General features: G+C 58.6%; 1 protein-coding gene across 21 annotated transcripts in view; it reads left to right on the forward strand.

Moving 5' to 3' along the window:
- The window catches only part of CAMK2B (calcium/calmodulin dependent protein kinase II beta), a 60,138-nt gene that overhangs the window by 3,256 nt on the left and 29,862 nt on the right, over positions 1-27,020 (forward strand). For 20 of the 21 annotated variants that reach the window (XM_025191678.1, XM_025191681.1, XM_025191692.1 and 17 more), the window contains exons 2-5: positions 1,570-1,664; positions 16,805-16,864; positions 18,190-18,244; positions 21,170-21,235. In XM_025191678.1, the coding sequence (XP_025047463.1) occupies positions 1,570-1,664; positions 16,805-16,864; positions 18,190-18,244; positions 21,170-21,235 (276 nt within the window). Of the gene's footprint in view, positions 1-1,569; positions 1,665-16,804; positions 16,865-18,189; positions 18,245-21,169; positions 21,236-23,482; positions 23,556-27,020 lie in introns of all 21 variants that reach the window. The other variant, XM_025191682.1, reaches the window with a different exon arrangement.

Raw genomic sequence — 27,020 nt, forward strand, 5'->3', positions numbered from 1 at the left:
CTGCTGGCTCATGGGACCCCTGTGTCCCTGAACCCCCCTTGTAGCCATGTCCCCACATGGCAGGGTCTCCAGGTACCCCTTCCCCTCTGGCTTGTGCTCCCCCTGCCCCCTTGACTTCCTGGGGCACTTGGTGCTTTGAGAGCGAGCAAGCTGACTCCCAACCCCACAGTGCAGCCCTCCGTGCCGTTCCCAACCCCCAGAGGTTCCTGGGCAGTGCTAGAAAACTGCCCAAGCCGGTGTAAAGCCAAGCTCCTGGATGCCAGGAGCCCCAGGCACAGATCCTGCAGGCAGGGGCCAGGCTCAGGAAAGCCCTTGCTGTCTAAGTCAGGCCATGTGGAGCTGGTAACAGTGGAAATTGTGGTGGGACCCCAGGGGAACCATACTGTTGGGGTTGAAGGACAGCAGTAAAGGATGGGGAATTAACCAATGGACCTTGCTCCTGTGTGTGCACATGTTGCAGGGGGAGGGGAAGAGGGGCTGGCCATGGGATGGATGGGAACATGGTGTGGCTCCAGGGATGCTTGGTCGCCAGCTGCATCTGGCTGGCACATGGTGATGGGGTGGGTTTCCCAGTGTGAGGAAGGCTCTTCCAGAACCTCCTCCACCCCGAGCTGTTCCCTGGCTGCTGGTGGATAACGAGGATCAAGAGCAATTAAGCCCCCCAGAGCCATTCATCCCCCATCCCATCCTTGGAGAACAACTCCCTCCCCTCCAGCCCCTGACAGCTTTCCTCCAGGTCCTGTCCCCTTGCAAGGGCATGGGGGAGGAAATCAGATGCTGCTTTAATGAGCAGGGTGGTATCACTGGGAGGGGAAAATTCTTAAGGCGGGGGAATGAAAGGAGTCAATAAACCCCCTGGGCTGGGTTTGCCAAGCAGCAGAGCCCCAAGGACAGGAGTGAGATGGGGGCAGAGAGCCCCTCATGTTCCCGGAGGTGATTCAGGAGGCTGGAGAGGCAGAGATGGGCCTTGTGGGGTTGGCAGTAGGGCCCGGGCTCTGGCCAGTCCTGGTCTGTCCTGTCCCTGCCCTGACGCTCTGTGGTGAAAAGGGCCAGGAGTGTCACGTGCTTGCACAATGCCTTTAGCTGGTCCCTCACGGCTGGAAACCACAGCCCCCTGCCATGTGCTGTCAACCCCGTCAAGGCCTGAGGGCAGCCACCTCGAGCTCAGCTTCAAGCCACCATTGCAAGTCTCATGCATGCCCCCTCACCCCAGGGAGACTGCAAAGTCTCAGCCTTGCTGTTAAGGAGCTGAAGGGTGGCTGGCAGGGCCAGGTTCAGAGCTCTTCCTGCCTCTCCTGCACCATGGGACTGGGAAACAAAGCCAATTCAGGGGTCCCTGATGGCCTTGGTAAGCAAATCCATCCTCCCTGGGGCCTGGCGTGGACCAGGCAGGGGGCTCTCAAGAAGATGTGGCTTCAGAGGCAGCCGGGGGAGGGAGCCATCAAGGATCTCTCTGTCCCCAAGTCCATGCCTGGCAGGTCCCTACCCCGCCACCTCATCTGAGCTGGTGCAGGTTTGCTGGAGTCTGGACAGTGAGTGTCCTGTCTCGCTCTCCTCTCCTCTCTCTAGGGGGGCCTTCTCGGTGGTGCGGCGCTGTGTCAAACTCTGCAGTGGCCATGAGTACGCAGCCAAGATTATCAACACCAAGAAGCTGTCTGCGAGAGGTAGGTGTGGGCCCAGCCTGACTGCTGTGGGGGGAAGAGGTGGGCATGGCCCTCATGATGGAGGGGAGAAGGCATCAAGGGCGTTGTGGTGTGCCCAGTGGCCTTACCTTGGCCAAGAGAAACCAGTGTCCTCATGCAACTCGTTCAGAGCATCAGGGGCTGGGGAGAGGGCCCTGTCTGCTGCAGCTGGTGTGGAGGGAGCTGGCAGCTGGCTCTGCAAATGCCCATATGATCGATCCCAGCTGGGGCACAGACCCTGCTGCATAGCTTTGCTTGGCGCCCCCCAGCATTGGTGCTGGTTGCTTTGTGGCCAAGTATTCAGTCCCCTTTGCAGAGTACTCAAGAAGAGATACTGAGAGCATAAGCTTTCACGAACCTGGGCTCACTGCTGCCACAACGGCCGAGCCCTGGTAACGGACTGAGAGAACCGGTCAAGGGTTTCTGGCGGCATCTCACACCCCAGCTGGGTGATGCAGGATGGTATGGATGTGAGTGCCTGTAGCTCAGCCTTCTCACCAGGGAAAGCAGGGATTTAACATGACGGTTGCAGCAGGTGCCTGACAGAATCAGCACCGGCTGATGGTGGCTTCATAGTAAATGGGGATTGTCTGTGCTATGGGGGCGTCCATGAGAGAATTGCAGGGGCACAAGAGACAGTCACTATGTTCACCAGGTTTGTGCCTCTGGCTGCCAGCTGCTGAATGATGTAGGACAGCTGTCCCGTTCCTTGGGGAAGTGAAGACACAGCAAGGAGCCTAGACACCACGGTGATGGGCACAGGGTGAGGGGGTCCATACCCCACCTCAGGCATACTGGACCCACTGCTTCATGCTTCCAACATCATGGGTGATCTCATGCTTGTCTCCATGGGGACCAATGGCAACATCACCACCTGACACACACGATCTCATGGCAGCCAAAGATCCTCGCTCATTAGGGTGATGAATGCCTCTGGCTGCAGCGGAGGAGACATGGAAAACCCCTGGCCCAGAGACCCCACTTCCCCAGCTGCCCCAAGAGAGGCAATGTTGCCTGGGGAAGAAACTGCCTGGCCTTAAAACAGGGGTAGAAACAGAGTTATGGGGGCGCTTACCCTTCCCTGAGAGCCAAAGCAAGGCTGCTTACCTGTGTTACAGATGGGGGAAACTGAGGCATGGGGCCTGGGTCCCAGACCTGCCCAGTCCAGCACTCTGACACTGGGGCTGCCCTTCCATGCCAGGAAATACCCATGGCTCTTGCAGGTCAGGGATATAATCCCACCTTCCTTCATCTGCATATCCATGTGTATTAGCCCAGTCAGAGTCAGCTGCTAGGCCAGTGTGTTTGCCTAGGTCCTATGTTAAGCATCAAGGGTGCTGTTTCTCACCCACTCAGCTAAATTTTTGGAAGAAGCCACTGATTTGAAATATAAAAAAGAGCTCAGGAGGGCTTGGCCCAGCCAGTAGAAACCCTCGAGGGGAAAGCTGTTGTTAGAATAAAATACAGCCCTGGGATAACCTGGATTTATTCCTAGGCCTGGTAAAAATCATGTGAGGGCTCTCCACTATCAATCAACCCCTCAGAGCTATTTTGTAGCACTGGGTTGGGATACTGTGGCTGATGCAAGGAAGCCAAAAGCTAAGGCTGTATGCAGCACCTTAACTCTGCCCTCTGCTGCAGGCCTGCTGGTGCTTCTCTAGAGCTTCGTGATCTCATGCTGGAAGGGCTAGTTTCAGTAAGGGAAGGTTGTGGTCTGTGCAACTCCTAGCGCTGTGAAGTCCTGGCCCATGGGGAGGGATGGTTGGCACTGCTCTGACCCCATGGGTTTTGAGCAATGTCTGGGGGTGGGTGATGAGGCCGAGCAGAGGGGAAGGGGAAGTCGTGTGGGTTTTGCTAGCGGCATGGAAGGGAGGAAGGAGAAAAAGGCTGCCAGAGGTGGGATATGTATGATCAGACTTGGCTAACCTCTGTTCGGACCCTGCTAGCCAGCAGCCCTGGCTTCAGTTCAGCTTGGAGGGGACAGCCAGCTTTGCAATGCGGATTAGCAGGGTTTTAGGTGTAAGAGGTTGACCAGATTGGGAGGATAAGAACACTTAAGAGGTGCCGTGGCAGAAATATTTAAACTAGATCAGCACCTGCAGGACTGATGGAGGATCAGAGACTGAGGCAGCCTGGTCAAGTTGATAAGGCACCAACTGTCTGGTATGTCAGGGACCTTGTGAGCAGGGATCACTGCAAGTGGGGGAGGCAGGCAGCACCCAGGGATGTAGGCCAGTGCCCGGGGTTGTTCTGGGTTGCATGAGCAAGAGGTCAGTGCAGGGACATTGTAGGGGAAGGTGAAGGGTCCTAGTCTCACTTGTCTCCTGGGGCTTTCTGGGGACCCACCACTCATAAATAGTCTAAATCTCCTAATGGGGAGACCTGTCCACCACCTCAGATGTCTCTCAGCTCTCCAGCCCCAGCTTTCCTCTACTGGGCTTCACCCTGTTACCATCAGCAGTTCCTCAGGAGCCAGTCTCTCTGTCAGTGACTCTGGCCTGCATGCTCTCTGTGCGGTGGAGACACCAAGGCCTTGCCTAGGGGAGAACCACGGCCATGAGGTTCATGCATGAAGCTGAAGATCTCGGGCGGGCAGAACAATGCTGGCTGGCCCAGATAGAAGCCGGGGAGGGAGCTTCTTCCGTTTGGATCAGGGGCATGAGGTTTAGCAGGGGACAGTCTTTGGAGTCAGGAAGGTGCCACTGGTCATCCCCATAGCATTCCTCTACATTTTGGCTGGAGTAGTAGTCACTGGTAGTAGCCGCTGCTAGTTGGCTCATCGCTTATGTCTCACTGGGCACGTTCCCATCTCGCCAAGCTCCGGAGCATGCACACTGCCCATTGCAGAGGCCAGGAGTGCCAAGCTGGTGGGTGACACCACAGGTCCTGTGCATGTTACCAGGATGGCAGCAAATCCAAGTGTCCGGGGTAGTCTCCATGCCATGGGATCTTGTGCAGCAGGGCTTGGTAGGCTCTCCGCCTTGCTCGGGGCCCAGGCCAGACAGTGCAGTGGAAGGCTGCTGTGTCAGAGGAGACGTTCCCTTGCAAGGCAAGATCTGGGCTGTGACACCAGCAAGCTGCATGCTATTCCTGGCAACGTTCCCCCAAGGGGGTGATGGGCTCAGGCACACAGCCCACGGACTTGCATTTGAATCTGGCCTTTCCTCGCCTTCTAGTTCCAACTCTCCAGCCTTGCGGGTATTTCCAGTTTGGGGTCTCATATGACACCAGGGAAAGGAGATGAGGTCTCAGTATCCTTGCAGGATTACTTTTCCCCTCTGCAACCTGGTGAGAGAACAGCTTCCCTAGTCTGATTGTCCTAAAAACTGACGGGCCCCAGAAACACCCCAGAAACACCATGTCCAGGATGGGATGCGAGTGTGGACCCATCATGGTCCGTGTTTCTTTCGGTGCTGGCCTGCATCTCCAACTAAGGCATTGAGGCACGCCTCACCAAGTTAATTTGCTTGGATCCAACCGCCACCAACGTCTGGGATCCCACAGCACGTGGGGAGAAGCTATAGTTAAAAAAGTGATTAGATGAGACAGGTCTGGTGTCACAAAGTGGGGGCAAATTTGAGCCACCAGCCAGGAGAAATGCTTTGCTGTTGTATTATCTCGTGCCCTCTGTGTGGTGGCTACCCACTCAACGAGCACAGGGCAGAAGGCCTCGAACCCAAGCAACACCTCGCAGCTCTCGCAGCCTGCCCCTGGCTGCAGCTCTGTGCAGTGTAGAGAGTATTGACATACTCTCTTGTGCTTCTCAGCCGGGGTGCCTAGAGAGCCTTTCAGGGGGTGGCACAGGGTCAGGTGTGTGAATGCACTTCACAAAATAGCTCTGCAGATTTCAAGTTGAAAACCATTCTGGCCTGTCAGGGCCTTTCTGAATTCCTCACCAGAGAAGAATGGCTCTCGTGTTTTTCTTTAGCTGAGAAACGAATGAAAGCTCAGAGCTGGCATTTTCTGAGTGGGGCCTGGAGTCTAAAAAAAGTTAAAAACCACCACTCTCATCTTTGCCTTGCTTTTGCTAGCAACTAAGACCCTCCTGCTGTTCAGCCTTGCCCATAGATCTGTCCCTTGAACAGCTGATTATTCTTACACCACAGAGAGCTGGAAAATTGATGCATATTAGTGGGATGGGTGAAAGCCAGCGTGCCTTGAGTGGGGTCTGCAGTGGGGCCAGCTGATCGTGTCCCCAGGGCTCCTGAGAGCAGCCTACTTGTAGATTGTCTTGGAGACAGCATGCACAGAGCTGTGGCAACCCCCTGGACCCTCCTAAACTGTACGGTGCTAGCCCGACTGAGCTCAGCAGGCTAGGAGCCTGGAAACCGAGCTGCGGCTCTCCTGGACTTCATTGCCTCACACCAAGGTGATCTGTGGTTTCCTGAGTTTGAATTCTCCCCTTGGTCTGGGACTTCCTGCTGTGGATGTTAGCGTGCCCAATAGCAGTTGGCTGGTGGAAGTCAGAGGGGTGAAGGCTATACCTCTTCCTGGCCTGGCTGGGAGAGGCTGGACTGTATCTGAGGTAGGAAGCATGGTAGAGCCCAGTGGCCTCATTCAAGATGACCCCAGCTCTAGGCCTGGAGCCCTGGGTCCAAGCCGAGGAAGAGAAGCACCCAGTGCATGCCCCAGGCATAGGCCGTGGAGCCCAGAATAGGAAGGGAACGTTCGGCCCCTACCCCTGCAGCCTGCACTGCTGGGACCCTTCCCCTGATATCAGGCATTTGTGGTCATGTGGGAAACCCTAGAGACCCCTCACACATCCACAGGAGGTAGCGAGGGTTGAGTGATTGTTTCTCTGCCCAGCCAGTGTCACGGAGCAGAGTTTGGGATGTTGGGCCAGTTGCTTAAGGCAAGTGCTAGAGACTATTTCATTGTTTCATAGCTGGTAGGGTCGGAAGGGACCTGAGCAAATCAAGTCCAACCCCCTGCCATGGGCAGGAAAGGATGCTGGGGTTGTTAAGCACTGACTCCTCAGAGGCAATAAGAACAGTGCCCAAAGCCTTGAAAGGGCTTAGAGCAGCTAGGCACCCAGGACAAGCCAACACTCGCCCCTCCTCTGCCCACCTCAGTTTCTCTGGGAATGTGGACACCCAATGCTGCAGCACCGCAGCAAACCCGCTGTGGTTGGACTGGGATGGAGCCAACTGTGCCACACGGAGCTCATGTGGGAAATCAAGATGGAAAAGATTAGTGCAGTTTGCTGGCCCATGCCTCCTTTGCCAGGCTTGAGCAGGGAAGCAGGATTTAATCAGGATGGTGGATCAGCTGGGAAGGGGGAGGTGGGTGCCACGAGGCTCGAACTGGACCCATGCAGGAAAGGGAGTCACTGTCTGTCCTTGGCATGGGGTAGACCCAGGACAGCATGACCCCCTGACACAACTGCTCTCTCCCCACTCCTCCAGTGTTGGCAGGCTGGGGCAGTGCTGGGAAAGAGCCGGGGTATTTGTTCTGCATGGCCCAAATAACCCTCTGCACCATCCTCAGGGAGGTTCAGTTGGCTCTGGCTGGTACAATGGCCTCAGCGTGGCCTCCTGGTGCCTGTCCCTGGGGGGGCTTAAGCCCTGAGCCTCCTGACTCTACATTCAGATGCACTGTTCTCTGAGACAGTTTCTCAACCTTTTAAGTAGCAAGTACCCCCTAACTTTTGAAATTTTGAATAATTACCCCAACACTCAATTTTCCAGGGGATTTTATATTTACAGACTAATGTGTGCCATATGTTGGAAGAAGGGCTGTGTATATAAGGCTGTGATATGGCAGATATCTGATCTGGTGTGGATAGAGTTGCCATCTTTTACACCAGGGGTGCACAACTCAAGTATGTACCTGGGCTAGAGGCGATGTAGGCCAAAGCTAGGAGGGCACACCAAATTATTACTGGGGAATTTAAAGCACCGCACAATATGCAGTGCACCAAATTTTTTGCCATAGTTTTGAGAGGAAAGGAGGGCGAGAGAGAAAGGGAGGGGAAAAGAGGGCAAGAGAGAGTGTTGGGGTACCCGTGTACCCCCTGCTTGTGTATCGCGTACCCCCAGGGGTACGTATACCACAGGTTGAGAAACTATACTCTGAAACATGTGGCAGGGATGTGGCCCACCCCTCCAAACTGCCACAGCCTTCCACGGGGCTCTTTGGAGCTCCGCTAGTCACTGACCAGAGCCGTGATCCAGCCTTTCTGGCCCATTCCTGTGCTGTCCATCAGGGTTTTCTCTTCCTTGTGACACACAAGAGAGGGTCTGCCAGTGACCAGGCCCCCTGAGGACCTCCCCTCAGCCCCCTACCTCTTACATGCCAGGCTGTCACCCCTCCTTGCACTCTATGGAGCAGACACAGGCATGTGGGGTCCCTGTGCCCTGTGCTGGAGCCAGGTCCTTCACATGCCCCTGCCCCTAATCCAGGGACTTTCGACCTTTTTTAATAAGTGTCCCCCCAGCAGCTGGACACAGCAAGGGGGTGGCAAATGGCTGCCCTTGCCCCCCGCCCTCCCCCCGGCCCTGCTTCTGAGACACAGTGGCATGGGCTGGTGGGTGGTGGCACTCTGTCCTCGCCTGCCTGCGCATATCCACTAGGGCCTTCCCAAGTACCCCTAGGGATACCCATACCTTGGTTGACAACCCTTGCCCTATTCCATCAAGTGACCAGGTGACACGGGGTTTGACCCCAAGTGGGTTGAGAGCCTGGCTCCAGTGGTGATCGCACCATGGATGTCCTGGCACTGGGCCTTACCTCTTGGAGTCACGAGGGCAGTTTGGAGGGGAAGCATAGTCCCGGGAGGGAACAGTAAAGACCTTTGTTCCCATATCACACCGTCCAACTCTGTGCTGCAGTGCCTGCCCCAGGAGCTAGGCAGAAATGGCACAAGAGCTGCTCAGATTGATGGCACGGGGCATGCCCGGAAGAGCTGGCATAATTCTGGCTGCCTGGGACAGCTGGCTCAGCATGCATGTAGGCCACGGGGCCATGTCCTCTTGTGCACATGGAGCTGCGTATCCCCAGGTCCAAGGATCCCTGCTGATTTCTCCCCCCACACCCCGGGGGCATGTGGCCACGAGCTCTCTAGCTCAGCACATGCAAGACCAGGCAGCATGCCTGTGACAGTGCCTGGGGCCTCTGCCCTTGTTTGTCACACTTCTCCCTGCTGTTTCCTTCCTCCCCTTCCTTCCCGGGGCCCCAGCTCTCAGCCAGTGGCCTGCCCTGGCCCAGCTTTCAAGCCCCAGCTCCCAGCTCTCAGCTTCCAACATAGGCCCCGGCTGCCTGCCTGCTGCAGAGGACTCTGCTTGTCATTTGCATTCGGTTCCAGTTAAAAATAGCAGCTTTCCTGCCCCCCACCCCCACCCTGTCCTCCCCATACCATCTTTCAGGCCGTGGTCCCCCGCCCCCCCAGCTCTGCTGCTGCTGTGCTAATCAGTGTCCTGGGTGGCATGACAGGATTAGCATACAGCTGGGTTAGTAGAGGACACTTGCAGCCACTGCATTGCAGGTAGAATGGAGCATGCTCAGTCACGCCACTCCCCTCCCCAGCCAGGCTCTACATGGCTGGGCCATGGCTGCCCCCCCTGCCCCCCCGCACCAGGCAGCACTGGGGAAGTGCCCCTTCTCTTCCAGACATCTCTGTCCCCAGTGAGATGGGTGCCGGGAGCCCGGCCCCACTGGCTCAGCTTGGCAGCTGGAGCAGAGCAGCTCAGAGATCCGAGCCAGACGGTGCAGATCTATACAGCCTCTAGCCCGCCCCCTGCCTTCACAGCCTCCCCACTCTGGTCCGAGCCATGTCCCAGCCCTGCAGGGCCAGGGAAGACCCCAGCCTGGGGGAGGGGTTCAGCCTGGGTGAGGAGCTCAGGTGCATGGAGCAGGGCTGGTCCTGAATGTCTCTACTCGACAGCAACTTCTTGGGACCCCTACTGAGCAAGTATGACTGGAAGCCACTTGCTGTGTGCTGGTTGCATCTCCTGAACCAGCTCCAACCACGGAGAACCCATGCTCTGCCCAGAGCAGGGGTGGGCAAAATGCAGCCCACAGACCGGATGCGGCCCGCCAGGCCATTCTATCTGGCCCGCGGGGCCCCTAAAAAATGTAGAAAATTAATTTTTATCTGCCCCTGGCTGCCTGTCATGCGGCTCTCGATGGCTTGCCAAAACTCAGTAAGCGGCCCTCCGCCCGAAGTAATTGCCCACCCCTGGCGCAGAGCATCAGCTTTGCATGCACAGGCTTCTACCAACTACTCCCACCTCACCCCAGGCTGCTTGGTGTTGCAGCATTGAACTTTCCAAGGAGCTCCTGGGCTGTAGAGAGCAGCAGGGTGACTTCCCTCTGGGCCCATACTGGCCTCTGTGTCCCTCTGGCTGGGAGTCCTAGGTCCTATGCTCAGCCTGGCCACCCAGAAGGGTGGGGGATCAAGCCAGCTATACCTGGGAGTGAAGTCGCCTCTTAGCATGCCGTTCCAACACCCGGTTTCCAAACTGCGCTGAGCCTCTGTCTGGGAAACTTGCCAGCAAAGCACACCTCTCGTGGCCACATAGTGCTGACCCACTGTGAACGTGACCCCTGCTGCTGGCTCCTGCAGCAGATCTGGGGGTTTCGGCCTTCCCCCCTTGCCACGGGGGGATCTACCTTGCGAAGGCTGAAGAGATCTAGGTCCCTCCATCTCTCCCCATAGGGCCTTGCCCATGAACAACGCCGTGCCCCCAGCAGCTGGGGGTGCATGACAACGGGAAGCTGGGAGCTCCGGCAGATGCCATTGGCGCTGTCGGCAGTGGGGGGTTGGCAAGCGCTGACCAGGGGTTGGCACCCCCCAGCAGGCGCTGCCAGCAGCGTCGGCAGCGCCTTTTCATAGGGGGTGCACGTGCACCTGCATGCATCCCCTACACGTTGCCCGTGGCCTTGCCTGCAGGCCTCTGACCATACGAGCGGCCCTCCTCTTAACCCTTTCAAGATTCTCCGCATCCCTCTTGAAGTGCAGCGCCCAAAACTGGACGCAGTACTCCAACTGCAGCCTCACCAGTGCCGAATAGAGGGGAAGCATCACCTCCCTGGACCTGTTTGTCATGCATCTGCTAATGCATGATAAAGTGTTGTTAGCCTTGTTGATCACTTTGTCACATCGACGAGTGAATCCCTAGACCATTCAGTAAACCCCTAGACCAGAGTTGTTTTGTGGGAGAGACCCAAGGCTTGTTCTCAGCCTCTCATGGACCCACCTGGACGAGGCGCCTTGTGGCTGGTGAACACTGAGCACGCAGCTCTGGGCTTGCTGTGTGCTCTGCTCTGGCTTCTCAGGCATGGGATTGTGCCTTGTGCCTAGCTCATGCTGACCCTCAGATACCCAGTTAGGGTTACAGGGAGCTCAAAGGTGGCAGGGTGGGATGGCAGGGCTGCTCTGTGCCTCAGTTTCCCCATCCCTACCATGGGTGGATGTTGATACTCTCTCCTCTGTGAAATGCCTTATGAGATCCTGCAATGACAGCACCAGTCCTGCTATTGCCTGAGGCTGACTGAGGCTTGGGGGCAGCACAGTGTCCATCCAGCCAAGAAGGTGAAGAGGCAGCAGCCAGGGTTGAGCACATGCCAGGTCCTTCAGGCATGCTGGGCCTGTTGTCTGGCTACTACTGTAACTGAGCTATCCTTACCTGCCAGGCTGGGCTCAGCAGAAGGATCCTGGCAGTCACAAGTTGTGGATCCTGGAGAGGAAGGGAATGGGGCATGGGGAGGGGGTTCCCCCTGCCCCAAAGTCCAACCTGCCCAGGCACCAGCTCCAGGGAGAAGGCCTCACCGGGTACAGTGGGGCCTGGAGGAGATGCCCCGCCACACTACCCTTCCCTAACTGCGGCTGGGGGAGCATGTCCCAGCTTGCACCCCTTGAATACTCCCTGCATCCAGCCCCAAGGGTCACTGGACCCCTGTATGTGTCAGCAGTCATGGGCTCTCTGAACGGCAGCTGGGAAAAGCTGGAGGCCAAGCCCTGCCCCATGGTGGGTCCAGAGGCCACATCTTCCACCCCCGTGATCAGCAGGGCACTACCTAGGACTCAGCAACTTCCTGCCTGCCTGCTGTCCCTCTTTCTAGCACTGGCCCACTGCTAGGAGGCATTCAGAAAAAACCAGGGCTCGGGCTTGCCCTTGTCGGCCCAGTGGTGGCAGCATGCAGAGCTGGCAAGCTCAGTGGGGCAGAGTGTTGGTTGGGTTGGTGCCATGGGGCCATGGTCCATGGCTGGGTCTCAGGGCCAGAGGCTTGGCACAGGGAGGCAGAGGGGCGCTTGGTTGGCTTGGCAAAGCATCGGTGCAGGCAAGGAGCCCAAAGGGCTGGGCTGGGCCAGCACCACTCATCAGGGCTGTTTCCATGGCACCGAGGCAGGCTTGTTAGGGCTGTGACTGTGGGGGCGTCAGGCTGGCACAGTGCCCAGGGTTGGTGATGGTGGGGGGGAGTTGCTGCAGTGTGATGGAGCAGGAGTCAGGCTGGATCTGTTGGTGCCTCTCTCGCGGGTTGCGGGCTCTGTTGCTGGGGTGGGGGCTGCATGGCGAGAGTCAGAGGCTGCTGGAGCTGGAGCTGAGAGGACAAGGCTGGGGATGGGGAGAGAGCAAGGGGCTGGGTGGCACCAATGCCTTCAACTGCCTTTGCTCTGCTGTGACTTGGCAGGCTGGGCGAGTCATCCTCTTTAAAGATGCTGTGCTCACTATTAGCACAGTTGCATATGTGGTCCCAGTGAGGGTTTCCTCTCAGCCTGGAGCACTGGGCATGGCCATCTCCTGGCACCTGGCCCATACACACAGCCCAGGCAGGGCAAGGCAGCAGCAATCCCAGCCTCTGTGGGAGGGTGTTGTGCCCATGCCCAGAGCTGGGAAGGCAAGGAGCCTGCCCCAGGCCCCTTAGACATGAGGCGGCGCCTGCTCTGGGGCTGTCCTGTCCCCACTGGTGCAAAAGCCATTTAGAGAAGCCCTGGGGGGGTCTCACCGTGCTGGTGTAGGGAGCCCACTGGCTCCAAGCACCCTGCTCTGCCTCTCCTTCTGCCATGGGGATGTGGCCCCTCAGGCATCCGCTTCCCCCAGTCCCTCCAGGGGGGCAGAGACAGGGACAGCCATGGCACCAAGACCGGCAGCCAGTTTCCCAGCTGTGCCAGTGCCCAAGGGGAGCAGGGAAGACTGGGCCACCGGTGCCAGCTGCGGGGCAGAGGCGGGTAGAGAAAGCCTGGCTCACCCGCCTCTGGTGTGGGGGGACAGGACATGCTGCAGCTGCTCACAGAGGCGGGAGGCTGGGGCTGCCAAGGCAGCGGCACCAGCAGAGGCACTGGGGTGGGATGTGATTGGCAAGTGTGCGTGGGACGCCAGGCCTGGGGGCAGCCACGCTGGGGGACTGGCAGTCTCTGATCTCCCTGTGTGGCTCTACGAATGCCTGCCACCCCAACCCAGCCTGCCCCACTCCCGTCTTCCAGCATCCAGGCGCTGCGGGGATGGCACTGTTCCCTTCCTGTCCTGTGCAGGGGCAGACAGCACAGTGCGGGGACCCGCCGCCCCCTTCACTGTGGGCACAGTCGTGTCTGAGGCTGTGGGTACCAGGGTAAGAACGTAGCACATTCGGGGAGCAATGGGATGGAGGAAGCAGCCCCTGCTCTGCCCTGCCTGGTGGGTCCAAGGTCAAGTCTACCCCCAACACTCCGTTGCTCCCTTGCCCGCAGTGAACACCCCAGGCCAGGCGCACAGCCCCGTGGCAGTGGGATCCCCCTGTGACAGGGACCAGGCAGGTGTCTGTCTGGGGTGGGCTGGGAGCAGCTGACAGGTCTTATTGTGGGGGGCTTTGTCCTGTGGGATCTTGAGTGCTGGGAGGACAGTCTCGCTGAGAGCCTCAGGAGAGCAGGCGGTGAAGCCCTCAGCTCTGCAAAGAGCCTGGCGGCTGCAACCAACCACCTGGCTCCACAGCCCCGAGTGATTGGCACCACTGCCCACCCTGCCGGCCAGGGAGTTCCCTGGCAGGCTCCCACCTCTAGGCCGTGATGCGGGTCCTCTCTGCTGAGCCGAGCCCGGGAGATCCAGCAGGGCTTGGCTCAGCTCTCACAGGGACTGCCAGCCTGCTCTGGTCAGCACCCCCCAGCTGGCGTAGACCTCAGGGAGACCTGCTGCTGCCTCTGGAGCCTGGGGGTTTCCTGCATACCCCGCAGCCTTAGCACAGGCTCCATCCACAGCTGCAGAGGTACCTGGATCTCTAGGGCTGGGGTGTCTCCCTTGTGCCCTCTCTCACTGCAGCCGGTGGAAGGTGGGAGCTGCCTCTCCTCAGTGTCCAAATGTGTCAGCCACCTGGCTGCTAGAAAGGCCCTGCTCCCATCCCCTGGGCTGGGAGCTCTGAACCCCTTGTACCTCTTCCCTGGGAGAGCCAAACCCTGTCTCAGGCAGTGCCTGGGGTGAGGCAGGCTGTCAGGCCGGGCCCCGGTGTGCCCATGCTGAGAAGGAGTGGGACATGTCCTCCATATTCCTGGGTTCCCCCATCGCCCCAGGACCCAGGGAGGGCAGTGCCTGGCTGCCAATGGAGCTGCTCTGAGTCACACTTCCAGCCACTGCTGGGGGTGGCTGGTGGAGCAGAGCCTGGCATTGCTCTCAGGAAGGTTTGGGGGGAGAGGGGTGTTACTGCCACTGGCTGTGAGAACAAGGAGGTGGCAGCAGGCAGAGAGCTGCCCCAGGAGGGTTCAGACAAGGCTGAGCATGCTGGGAGCAGGGGCTTGGCCTTGATGAAGTCCCCTCCAGCCAGATTTTCCTGCAGCGCCCTTGGCAAAACCGGAGGGGATACCTGTTGTCAGGAGCTTGTCACCAGTGAACAGAAGAACACCAGAGCTGCCATTTATTGGGGCAGACCCAGTCTTGCCCAGTCTGAACAGGCCTGACCTTGTTAGTGTTTTCTCATAGGGAAGCCTCTCCACACCACTCATCATCCTTGTTGCCTTTCTCTGTACCTTCTCTAGTTCCCCTGTCTCCTTTCAGAGTTGCGGGAACCAGAGATGAGCACAGCATTCAAGGTGTAGATGCCTCAGGGATTTATAGAGACATCATGATGCTTTCAGTTTTGTTCACAATTCCCTTCCCCTGACAGAACAAGGGAGGAGATTCAGGTCTGAGTGTCCCTGCTTGTTCTCACGCTCACTTCCAAACCAGGTCACCTGTGATGCCTCTTGGGGAGCAGGGCCCCAAGACATGTTGGGGAATCTGGGTCATGGAGGTGATGATGGGCAGGCTCCTACAGGGCCTGGGACCGTGTGGGACAGGCACAAGGTGGAGTTGGGATGGGAAGGAGAGGAACCCCCTGCCCTTTGGGAAGCAAAGCACCCAATGGGCTGGGCTGGGCTGGGCTGGCTGGGCTGATTACATATCTTGAGTAGCAACACCCTCCCAGGCCCCTGTCCGAGTGCGGGGTGCCCTTTGCTGCCCATGCTCCAGCCACCCCTGGGAAGGAAGCTGAGCCTGGTGATGTGAACCGCTGTATGGACTGGCACGGTTCTGGGGCCAGGGACCGAGGGGTCATGTAACCAGGAGGGCAGAAAGCATGCCGCAGGGGAGCAGTGGCGGGCTCTGCTGACGGGGTATCTCAGAGTCCTGGTTTGGATGGCTGGTAGGATCGTGGTGGTTATTGTCTGCCCTCTAGGATCCAACAAGACAGAGACCCTTGCCCAGGGGCCTCAGCATCTTGCTCACAACCCTGAGCTGAGACAGCAGGGATCTGCTGCGAGAGACCCCCAGGGCTCTCCCTGATGGAGGATCTGTCCCACCCTGGGGTCCTATTCATAGGTCCCAGGGACAAGATGCAGCTGGACAGCAAACATCGTTGGCCATGGCAGTCCTGTGAGAGATGAGGCAGCATGTTCATGAGCTGAGACCAGAGGGTCGGAGCATCTCATGCCTGTTTTGCTTCAGCCTTCACTAAAAAGATTAGCTGATCAGCTGACTAATGCAATTAGCAGCTGGGGCAGGGGGGGCAGGGAAAAAAAACCCAGCTACTGTCAGGAAAGAACTGGTTAGAGGCTACCTAGAGAAGGTAGCTGCCTGGAGATCAGCTGGGCCTGCTCCCCCACCACCCCCTCCAGTGGATTCAAAGGAACAATTTCAGAGCTGCTAATGACAATGGTGGAGAATACGGGAAGGCAGGTGAGGCTCCAGGAGATAGAAAAGGGCTGGTGTAACATTAATCTATGGAAGGGGAACAAAAGGGGGAGGAGAGGGAAGAGATGGCCAGCCTGAGTGCCCGGAAGCCCTCATGTAGGAGCTAACGAGATAATATGCTCTGTGCACAACATCGATTTGTGGAGAACGGAAGCTCATCAACCCAATGTCCTTGCCTCCTAGGGGAAGGAGGGAAGGCAAAATGATGTCTCTGGGCTGTAGTAAGGTGTCTGACCCTGCCTGCCTGTCTCCAGGAAGCTTGTGGGGGGACACCTGTAACTGGAAGGCAGTATCCCGCCGGTTTCCTGGGGGTCAGTCCTTTGTCAGGTCCCGGTCTTGTTGTTAAAGGGGACATGGGTTCATCATACTAGACGGGGGGGAGGGGGTTCCTGGCATGGTGGAGGTTGCTGGAGTGAGAATGCACAGCTCTCCCACCAGTGGAAGACTTGGCCCAAAATCAATGAACGAGAAGCCCTATATGGAGGATGAAGGCAAATGGGGGAGCAACAGATAGAAACTCGGCCCATGAGGTGAGACTGAAAGAGCTGGGTGGGTTTAGCCGGGAGATGGCAGGGAGGGAGGGTAGGTGGTGGCTTCCAACTGGAGCCAGGGCAAATCAGAGCAGACCTTAAGGAAACTTGCCCCCTGCGAGGAGAGCTCAGCCCTGACAACAGCTCCTCATGGGGCTGGGGGATCTCTGGTGGCAAGTGTGGCTGCAGCCTGTGCTGCCTGAGGCCAGGGGTTGGATGCAGTGACCTCTCAGGGTCCCGTCCGAGCCATGTGAGGGCACAAGAGGAAATATCTCCATGGGCTAAGGCGATGTCTTATGTCCTCTCCTCCTTGCCTGACACTCTGTGGCTGGACCGGACCATGGGGCTCAAGTCCAGGCGTCCTGCTGCCTTTTCACCCCTTCAGTCACTGGGCTGGATCCATGGCCAAGGCAATCAAGGTGACCTAACTAACTGGGCTTGCTCCTTCTCTCCTCAGATCATCAGAAGCTGGAGCGTGAGGCCCGGATTTGCCGTCTCCTAAAGCATTCCAACATCGGTGAGGGGCTCCTGCCGGCATGGAGAGGGGCTGTGCTGGTTGGAGAGGAGACTTGGGGGTTGGGAAGAAGGGAGGTAGGGGAGCTACAGGGGGTCTGGTGGAGGAGGATGCAGCCTGTGGTTCTGTGGAGGAGGATGCTGCCTGCCACAGTCCTCTCTGAGTCCAACCCCAGCTTGCAGGACATGGCACCCGCGTGGCTGGGGCATAGAGACCACAAAGGACCTGCGTGCAGCCGGGCATGGCATGGCCCATGGCATCAGCACATCCATCGGTTGGCCAAGGAGCTGTCACACCCTCCCCGGTGGCAGCTCCCAGGCTGTTGATGCTACTTATTTTTCCTTGGGTTTTTGTCCTTTTTTTAGCCCCTCTCTGTACCCTACCCCCCTTCCCCCCCCCCATTAGTTACTATAGAAACAGTGTCGTCAGGACTCCCTCCAAGGTGGTGTTTGAATACAGCCAGGAGTGTGGGCTGCAGTCGGTTTATGTAAAGGGCCACAATGGAGGCAGAAAGGCAGGCAGGGCCCTGCCCTGATGGATGGGCGTGGGACAGGGAGACAGAGCAGGCAAGCTCCCTTGAGCTCCTCCCAAGCCCTGGTGGGGACATCCAGCAGCAGTGTGAAGGGGTGGGGGGCCACGGCACACCTAGACTATGGGGTGCTGCCAACTGGCTCCATGCGAATCCCCAGAAGTTGGCAGTAGGTGTGTCCTGTTGGTGAACACTGGATCTCAAGTCCTCATAGCTCGGGAGCCCCTGTCAGGACGGCATAGATGCCCCCATGACTTATCAGCACTGAATGCAGAGGCCACGTGGCAGGCACTGCTCCAGAAAGCCCTATGTGTGTCCCACAGATCAGAGGTGCTTCTGGTGTGGCCAGGGGAACCACACTCCTTGGACAGTGCCAGGGAGCTCCTGCACTGGCTGGTGTGGCCCCCATGCACTGCCCAGGCTACCTCAGCTTTTGAGAAGGCCATAGTGGTGTTAGGGCAGAAGCCTAGTGCTCGTAGCTTGGTGCCACCACCACCGAAGCTGGTCCTGATATCAGACAGGCAGGCGTGGGAGCTGGTCTGTATTGGCAGGCCCCACCAGCAGGAAATGGAGTGGAGGCCCCCCGGGGGGGAAAGGAGGTGGCTGCCACAGGCCACACGTGTCTGGCTTGGAGCTCCCCCAAGACCTGGCCACAGCCTTTTCTCTGCCTTCTGATCTGGCATCTGGCACAGGCTCAGGAAGCCCCGCAAGGTGCCTGCGGCTCAGCAGCATCCCTCCAGGAGACGAGCCAGAGGCTCCTGGAGGCAGTACTGACTTGTTCCGTCTGTTCCTTTCGCAGTGCGTCTCCACGACAGCATATCCGAGGAGGGCTTCCACTACCTCGTCTTCGACCTGTGAGTACAGCACATGCCAGCCCTCTGCACACGACCTTCATGTCTCTGGGTCACTCCTGGCTGCCAGGCAGCATTAGTCAGAGTGAGGGTGGCTTGCAGCGGGGCAGCAAGCTGCGAGAGACAGGGAGCACAGAATCCCTTCCTCCTCGTGGGGCATTGCTTTTCCTCCAGGACTCGCTGGGGAGGTGGTTCTTTGTATGGCAGCAGTAGGTATGGGCCCCACCTTGGCTTTCTATCTGGCAAGCAGCAAGAACCGTCCATGCTCATGGGGGACTCAGAAACTGTGGTGTGCTCCCACACTGCCTGTTACTAGGCCAGCAAGAGTCCTGTAGTTTGGGAATACGCCATACCTCGTGTCTTCTGATGGGCACTGTGTCTTAGCATGCATTGACTGTAGTATGGAGGTCTGTGTTCCTGGACAATTGTGCATGGGGGAGCTGGACTTTCCACAACAGATCCTGAGATACTACAGCTGGAGGCTCTTTCCTTAGTGAACAGATGTGAAAACCGGGAGAGGGGCAGTAGATGGGGAGCAGCTGCTCTGAGCTGCCCTGTGCCTCGTGAGAGACATGGACTGTTCCAATTCTGGTTTGCCAAAATGAATGGGAATTGCCGAATTCCCAAACGAAAAATTGCAGTGCTGCATCCCAAAGGTCTCCAGGGCTCATAGGTGTCAGATCCAGCACGCCCCAGCCTCTGCGGACTCGAGGTACCCTTCAGCTCTTGGTTTTTCCTCAGTTTGACTCTGGAAAAGGAACAGAGCGGTTTTTTTCTCTTGTCAAGAGCTCAGGAAACCCCCAGCAGGACAGGATGTTTTTAACACTGTGGGGATCTGAGATCTCTGGGCTTGTCTCATGAGTCAGGGCTAGCATCATACGATACCCTTGTAAGGTGCTGGAGGCATCCAGGAGTGCCACAGTGGCCTGGTTGGGAATCAGGGCATGCTCCCGTGTGTGTAGGTGCTAAGGATTTGTGGCTTCCCCCAAATGGACCACATGTTGAAACGGGGGTGGAAGGCAGCTCTCTGTGGTATTGGCTGGGGAAAAGATTTTTCTATTCAGGACAGCAGCTGTCCTAGGACCTTCTCTGCCCTCTCCAGTGCAGCCTTACCTGCCCAGCTGCTTGTGCCTCCAAGAGGCAGGGGCTGAGGTCCAATGTGGGGTGAACTCGTCCAGTGACAGTGCCAAGGCAGGAGATTAGTGCCAGGCCTTTAGGTCCTCAGCTCCTGGGCACCATTGGCATGTACCCAGCTGGGCATCTGGTGCCTGACTCAGAGCTGGGTGCAGTAGTTGGGGTGTATCATCCATTTTCCAAGGCAGGTGCTGGGAAGTACGAAGCTGTTGGCTGGTCCGGAGGAGGGAAGTTGGCACAGGGAGAAATATTTCCTTTGGAGGCTGGTTTGGTGGGTTGTCTTTTTAAAGGAAACTGTTAGACTGTCCATGGGAAACCTGCCTGAGATCAAGGGAGAAAGTGGGGTTTGGTTGGCTTTTGTTTGGAACCCACAAAGCAGCCAAGCACGCTGCTCTGGGGTGAGCAAGAGGGTGTGGATCAACCCGGAGGGAAATATTTCCTTTTTTCCCCAAGACCACCCAAGAAACACCACCATCACCCTCCAAAACTGCCTATTTGCAATGGTCTTGAACCATGCTCATCCCCAGACCAGAAATACTGAACCTCTGAACCCAGCTCCAGGGTATCCTCCCTGAATTAGCTCAGAGGGTCCAGGCTGGGCAGGCGGAAGAGCCGTGCTCTCCCCAGGCATGGGGAGATGCAGCATGCTGGGCTCAGCTGCCTCGCGCCTTTTTCCCGATATAGCAGCGAGTGATCTCATCCCTCCTGCTCCCTGACAGCTCTGCCGAAGCACTGGGCTATATTTAGCTCTCCTCTGAGTCAGTGCAGTTCCAGATCCCCCTCCCCTGCAAGCCTCCTGAGCCACACAAACCTTGGCACGTCCCTGGCCTGAGAGACATCGGTGCCCTGGTGTCGCCTGCTCCCGTTGCACTGGGGGGCTGGGCCCAGACAGTGGGGGCTACTGGATCCAGAGGGCTAGGGGGCACCCTGCTGCTTCGCAGCTGTTTCCACCCTGGGTCTCAGGACAGGCTAGGGTTCCCCCCAGCTACCAGCCCCTGGAGCACCCACTGGGGGATCCAGGAGCAGCCTGTTCCTGCCCCACAGAAATTCAGTCTGTGCTAGCTGTCCCATATCTCAGTAGTTGAGAAGCAGAATGACTGTGGCGTGGATGTGACTAGGATGTGGCTAAAACCTACAAGCTTTGTGGCTAGAACCTACAACCCACAAATTGATTGAGAACAGATTCGGTCTAGATATCAGGAGGCATTACTTTATGGTTAGGGCTGCCAGGCTCTGGAATAGGCTCCCAAGGGAGGTGGTGCTCTCCCCTACCTTGGGAGTCTTCAAGAGGAGGCTGGATAGATATCTGGCTGTGGTGTTATGACCCCAGCACTCATTCCTGCCCAGGGCAGGGGGTTGGACTTGATGATCTGTTCGGGTCCCTTCTGATGCTAGAAACTATGAAACTAAGCTTGGCAGCTGGTGCCCTCCAAGTTAGCATTCCCTGGGCATCCGGGCCTCCAAAATCTGTCTTTGCTGGACATGTCCTAGTCACAGTGTCTGGGCACCTCAGTCCCTGACCACAGGTCTGAGTGGGGGAGGGTGAGCCCCACTCCTCCAGCCAGGCACCAAGACCCAAAGCAACGGGACTGGAGACAGTAGGGGCTGGGACCCAGGTGTCTGGCTGCCCACAGAGGCTTCTCCCATGGGAACAGCAGCCACTTGCTGGAGCTGAAGGGAGTGGGCAGGGCACCTCCGGGGCCTGGCATCCTCACTCCACCCCTTACCTAACCTGACAGCAGTGTGTCGGGGTGGGTGCTGTGGGGAGCTAACCCCTGCCTGCTCTGGTTGCAGGGTCACCGGTGGGGAGCTCTTTGAGGACATCGTTGCCCGGGAATACTACAGTGAAGCCGATGCCAGGTGAGCGCCACCCTCCCAGCCCCCCACTCCTTCCCTTGCCCCTCTCACCTCCTCACCCCCACCCCTGCTTATCTCTGTCCACCCCAAATCCTGCACCATTAACCCATTCATAACCCAGGCAGAGGTCTCTCAAAGCATCTGAGTCCTCATCCCTTCCAGCGTCCCTGGGCCCAGAGTCCCACCTCTGCACACAGCCCCATCCTGGGGAAGGGGCTCCAGGTGTGTGGGCAGGTGGCAAAGTGGGGTCAGAGTTTCTCAGGCCTAGCCCTGGGGCTTGGAGGAGGGTCTGTGTGGGACCTGGGGGGGTCCCTGCTGCCTCTTGCCAGCTCAGAGTGGGGGCAATGCCAAATGCAGCTCACTGGGGGATTGAACTGGGTCACAACCCAGTGCTCACAAAAGGCAGCAGGGCAGGCTGGGTTAGAGGGATCTCGGCTGGGCCTGGCAGAAGGAAGAGCAGGGGCCTGGGCAAGAACCAGGCAACAGGGCCAGACAGGCACAGAGGGGTAGCAGGTCAGAACATGGGGATGACAGGGCAAGCTGCACTGACGCAGGTGGGGTGCAAGCACTGACAGGGCTGTACCAGGGGTTGCCTGGCCTCTGGGCCAAGCAAGAGGACTTGGATGGATGTGGCTAGGACCTGGCTGTGGGGCGCTGGCATGCCTCCTCCCAGCTGCACAGGAACTCTGCAAGCTGGGAGCAAAGGCAGGGCAGTGAGGGACAAGGTGTCCCAGCCCAGTAGCTGCTCCTCAGACAGCGTCTCTGTCCTGCTGTGCCCCCAGGGCTCCCTGCATGCAGTTTCTGCCCTCCTTGCTTCCCGCTGCCTGTCGTGTCTCACCTCTCTTGGTCTCTTTTTCTCTCTTTTTCCGTCTCCCAGCCCCACTTCACATGGGCAGGGGATCTGGTCTTTAGCCATTGGTGTGACCAGGCTCTGCCTGGCTTCTTCTTGAAGGGGTCAGGTTGTTGTGCCCCAGTGTCACCCCTCTCTGGGACCCCTCTGACATCCCCTCGGGGCCTGTCACACCCTGAGCTGGGGATGACCCAGCCTGACCGGAAAGGCTGAGGGGGAGGTGGGGTCCCAGATGAGGGGGCTGGGCTGGCAGAGGACTGGGGGGGGCAGGGATCTGAGCTGGGGCTGGGGGCTAATTTGGAGGGCACCAAGCAGAACTGGACTTGTGGGGAGCCCAGACCTGGCAGGGCAGGGAAGGGATTTAGCTGTGTCCCTCACTTCCATACACATCCCGGTCCCCAGTGCCTGTGGAGCTAAGGCCCCCTGCCTGTTATCCTGGCTCAGGTGTGCAAGGCAAGTGTCCCTGCCATGGTGACAGCCAGTGCCAGGTGGGTCTCAGTCACCTGGGCAGCTGAGACACAGAGGCCAAGCCAGGGAGAGAGTCTGAGGGAGGCTGATGTCGGCTCTGCCTTGGTCCCAGCTGACTGGAGAGAGGCCAGGCCACCATGTAACACCCGGGGCCGGGTGAGTCCGGTGTGGCATTGTCCATGGCCGTTCCAGGCCTGTAGTGGAGTGGGGCACGGCAGGGCCCTGGCACACTAGGGGCCTGTGGAGGCTGCTGTCAGACATCTGCTGGTGGCTGGGGGTTGATCCAGCCCCAGCCCGTGGTCCTCCTGCCCAGTCAGCCAGGCCACGTTAGTCCCTGTGCTGTTGCCAGCCCACGGAGCCCTCCCTCCCTGGCACATGCCCCCTTTGTGCCTGCTGTCACAGGCCCCCCAGCGTACCCTCAGCTCTGTCCTTATGGTCCAGGTGTCTCCGGCCACTTGGTCTCTGGGGCACGCTACCTTGCCCGTGTGTCCCCCCCAGCCACCCCCTCAGCCACCCGCAGCTCCGAGTGCCATCAACAGCCGCCCATTAGGGCAACCTGTTGGCACTTTCACGACATTTTGTTTCTCTCCTTCTCTTGTCCCCCCCCATCTCCGCCCTGTCCCCCATGCCCCTCTGTCCATCTGTCTATTCCTGCCCTTCCTCCACCCCAATGCCCTTCCCCTCTGCGCCCTGCCTCATGTCCCACCATGCCTGGTTTCTCTCTGTGCATTGTGGTGCCTCTCTCTGTTGCCCCCTGCACCGTCCACCCTGGTCTGGGGCCTCGGCACCTGCCTGTGTCCCTGCATCCGACTGTCCCGGCCTCCGTGCCCACCTGTGTCCCCCCCACCACCATGTCTGACTTCTCTGCCTCTCCCCAACCCCCCCTCCCTGACCCGCTCTCTCTCTCCCTTCCTCCCCGTTTTGTTTTGCAGTCACTGTATCCATCAGATATTAGAAAGCGTTACTTACATTCACCACTATGCCATTGTGCACAGGGACCTGAAGGTCAGTATACACCTATCCCCATTCCTCTCCCAGCGCCGGGCTCGGGGGTGCCGGTGCTGCCCCGGCTGGGGCCCCCTGGGAGTGCCCCCCCAGCCAGTGCCCAGGTCCCTTCCCCCCGCGACTTCTCGGTGGTGGTGGGGGGTGGGCCAGAGGCAACATCCAGGGATCTGGTGCGGGGGGATTTTTCTCTGAAATGCCAGGCTGAGCTTGCATGCAGGTCTGCCTAGCACCCCTGGGGCAAGGCAGGGCAGGCAGGGCTGAGAGCCGTGGTAGTGCCAGGATGCAGATACCTCCCCTCCCCACCCCGCCCTGCCCCGCCACCTGGGACCTGACCTGCTCGGGTTCATCTCCCCTCCTTCAGACACAGAACGGTACTGGGGCGGCTGGAGTCGAGGTGCATTTCACTGTCTCATCCCCCCCATCACCCCACTCCTCCCTCCCCTCACCCCCTCCTTTCTCTCTCTCTCACTCTCTGTCCTCTGCTGTTTTGGCGTCTCTTGTCTCGTTAGCCACCCTCGCTCTCCTCCCCTACCCCAAGCCCTGCATGGCTACAAGTCCTGTCTCCCAGACCGAGGATGGACCACTGGCTCCAAGGCCAGAGGCAGCACTCCCCACCCCAGGCACACTCTGGCACCGGCCTGGGAAGGGGATGCCAAGGCCCCAGTGAGGAGCATCCCTGGCTGGATCTGAGGCAGAGGGATCCTCTTGGACACTGAAGGGCTGGGGGTTCAGTCTTCTTATGGAGCACTGTGAGGCTGTTCCCAGCCCACCCAGCCTTCTGCATGGGGCTGTGTCTGAGCACAGGGTGCAGGAGGACTCACGAGATGCCCCCTCTCCCCGCTCATGATGGAGGGGCCCTGTTGCACCGTGGAGGTTATTTAAGACCTAGCTAGACAAAGCCCTGGCTGAGATGATCTAGTTGGGGCTGGCCCTGCTGTGAGCAGGGGGTTGGACTAGATGATCTCCTGAGGTTCCTTCCAACCCTCATTTTCTATGATATTATGGCCTGGGGCCTCCAGTGTCTCACAGCTGTCCCTCCAGGTGCCCTCTCACAGCGTGAGTCAGGTGGCGCCAGGGGATCCAGCTCCGGGCCAGGTCTGCGACCGACTGGCTGCATCTGTGGGTCAGACACGGAGCCCCTGGGGGTTGACTGGCTGCCTCTGTAGGCCAGATATGGAGTCCCTGGGGGTTGCACAGACACTGCCCATGAGAGTGGTTGTCTGTGCCCTCATGGAGCTAGAAGGGCCCCTGGGTGTGTGATGGCCCAGGGCTGTAGCCAGGGACAGGGGAACAGAAAGCCCAGCCTGCCACTGGGCTGCCTTTTTCAGAGGCCCCGGCAGAGGCAGCTTGAGACTGGGGGCAGAAAACAGCCCCTGGGAGTAAAGTGAAGGGGCATTAGCAGGTGGAGGAATCCCTGCCCCCAGCCCAGGCAGGTGCAGTGCAGGTGAGCAGAGCAGATGCAGCCAGGCCTTGCTCTTGGGACCAAGAGCTGTCCTGCCTCCCCATGGTCTCCACTCCTTGCACACAAGGGGAAGGAATGCAGTCACCAGCACAATGGCCTGGACCGGAGCAGAGAGAGGATCCAGGGCTGTGCAGGCTGGGACGTGGCCTGAACTCCCCAGCCTGTCATGGCCTGGCCCCTAATGGACCGTGTCAGGCAGGCCCAATTGCTGGAGCCCGTTGTCGCGTGGTGCACCCATCAGCATAGCAACCCAGGCCGGAGCCTGGCAATGGGAACTGCTGCACCAGGAAACCTAAGACATACTAATTAGGAAGACTGAGCACGACTGTCAGGCCGCAGAGGGAGCAGACCCGCCACCAGCATGATGAGGACAGGGGACAGACCACGGGCCCTGGAAGGGCACAGGGCAGTGTTGGGGGTGCGCCGTTCACCCCCAGAGAGAGCAAGTAGGCTAGGTGGAGCCAGCCCCCCCTCCCTGCCTCTGGGAAGGCAAAGCAGCCTGCCCAGACCCCTGCAAAAGGTGGCAGGGTCAGCCTTATGGCCAGGATAGAGCCCCAAGTCATGAAATGTCTGGCTGCAGCACCCTGGCTTCTAGGAGTGAGAAGTCACCTCCCTCCTCCACACCTTGAACACCAGGATTTCGTGTGGGCCCAAGGGCTCTGTCATCAACACCCAGGCCCCTCACAGGTCAGCCAGTCCAGCCCCTGGCACAGAGGTGGAACACAGTGCTCCCAGATGGATACCCCTTGAGCTTCAAAGGAAAGAGCTTCCCCTGCCTCCCTGGGCGGCTTGTTCACTGCTCTCCTGCACTGACCCTTCAGAAGTGTCGCCAGAGGCTCCAACCTCAGGCCACCGTACTGCCATCTCAGCTCCGGAGCAAGGGAGAACCCCCATTCTCCTTGCTCTTTATGGTGGCCTTTCTAATACCTGACCTCTCCTCCCCTGTCTTCCCTCAGTCTCCTTTCCTCCAGGCTCAAGGGACCTGGTTCCTTCAACCATTCCTAACTGTATTGGGACTGCTTGATCATCCCCATCTCTCGCCTCTGGGTCCTTTCCATTTGCACAGTGGCCGGTGATGCCTGCGGTGGCCCTTGGCTGGCTAGGCCCAGCCGGAGGATCCTTTGGGGCATGTCTTCTCAAGGTCCCTATTCCCCCCAGCTCAAAGAACGCAGTTGATGCCAGCCACCTCAGCCTCCTCTTCAGTCTGGGCCTCAAGTTGGTGCCAGGGGTGGCCACCCTCTGCATAACGTTGGCTAGCGAGAGGTGACCCATGGCCCACTGGTCAGAGTTCCCCCATCCATGAAGTGCTTCAGCCTCCTCGTCTCCCAGCAAGACAACTTGTAGGACCAGTCTTGGAGTCCTTCCAGGCTCCACATGCCGGGAAGAGCTGCCGGGCTTTCAGCTGAAACATGCCGCCCTGGGCACAACGCTCAAGTCTTCTGGTCTCCTTAGCAGGTTCTTCCCAATCCTTGCAGTCTTACCATGACTCTGGACTCCCCTTCAGCCCCCTTGAAGCCAGACAAGGGAGCTCAGCCAGAGTCCCAGGCCCCCTGCTCCGTGCATTTGCTGAGCCTTGTTTCTGGAATGGCAACACCAGCCGAGGCCCCGTGTGCATGCGTGAAGCTCAGCCAGGCATCTCTCCATGGAGTGAGGCATCCCAGTGTCCTGCAGTCAGCGAGAAAGGAGGTGCTGGCGTTAGGGCTGTGCAAAGTTTGTGTAGCCGATTCGATTTGGAGGAGATGTGGCCCAATTTGAGGGCTGAATCTCCAAATCTGAATCAAATCAGGAGACCCATTAAAAGGTCCATATTGAATTGGAAGCCTCCAAATCGAATCAGAAGCCTCTGAATCGATTCGGAGATTCGGGTGGTCCCCGCTCACCACCACAGGCAGCTAGACCTGTGCTCCATACCGGTAAGTAGGGGGCTCAGGGGCTGGAGGAGGGGGGAGGGGACCATGGGGGGACCCCCACCTGGCCCCCTCCCTCACTGGCTCCCCCAGCCC

This window comes from Alligator sinensis, unplaced genomic scaffold (genome assembly GCF_000455745.1).
Source record: "Alligator sinensis unplaced genomic scaffold, ASM45574v1 scaffold1462_1, whole genome shotgun sequence".
Lineage (NCBI taxonomy): Eukaryota > Metazoa > Chordata > Crocodylia > Alligatoridae > Alligator > Alligator sinensis.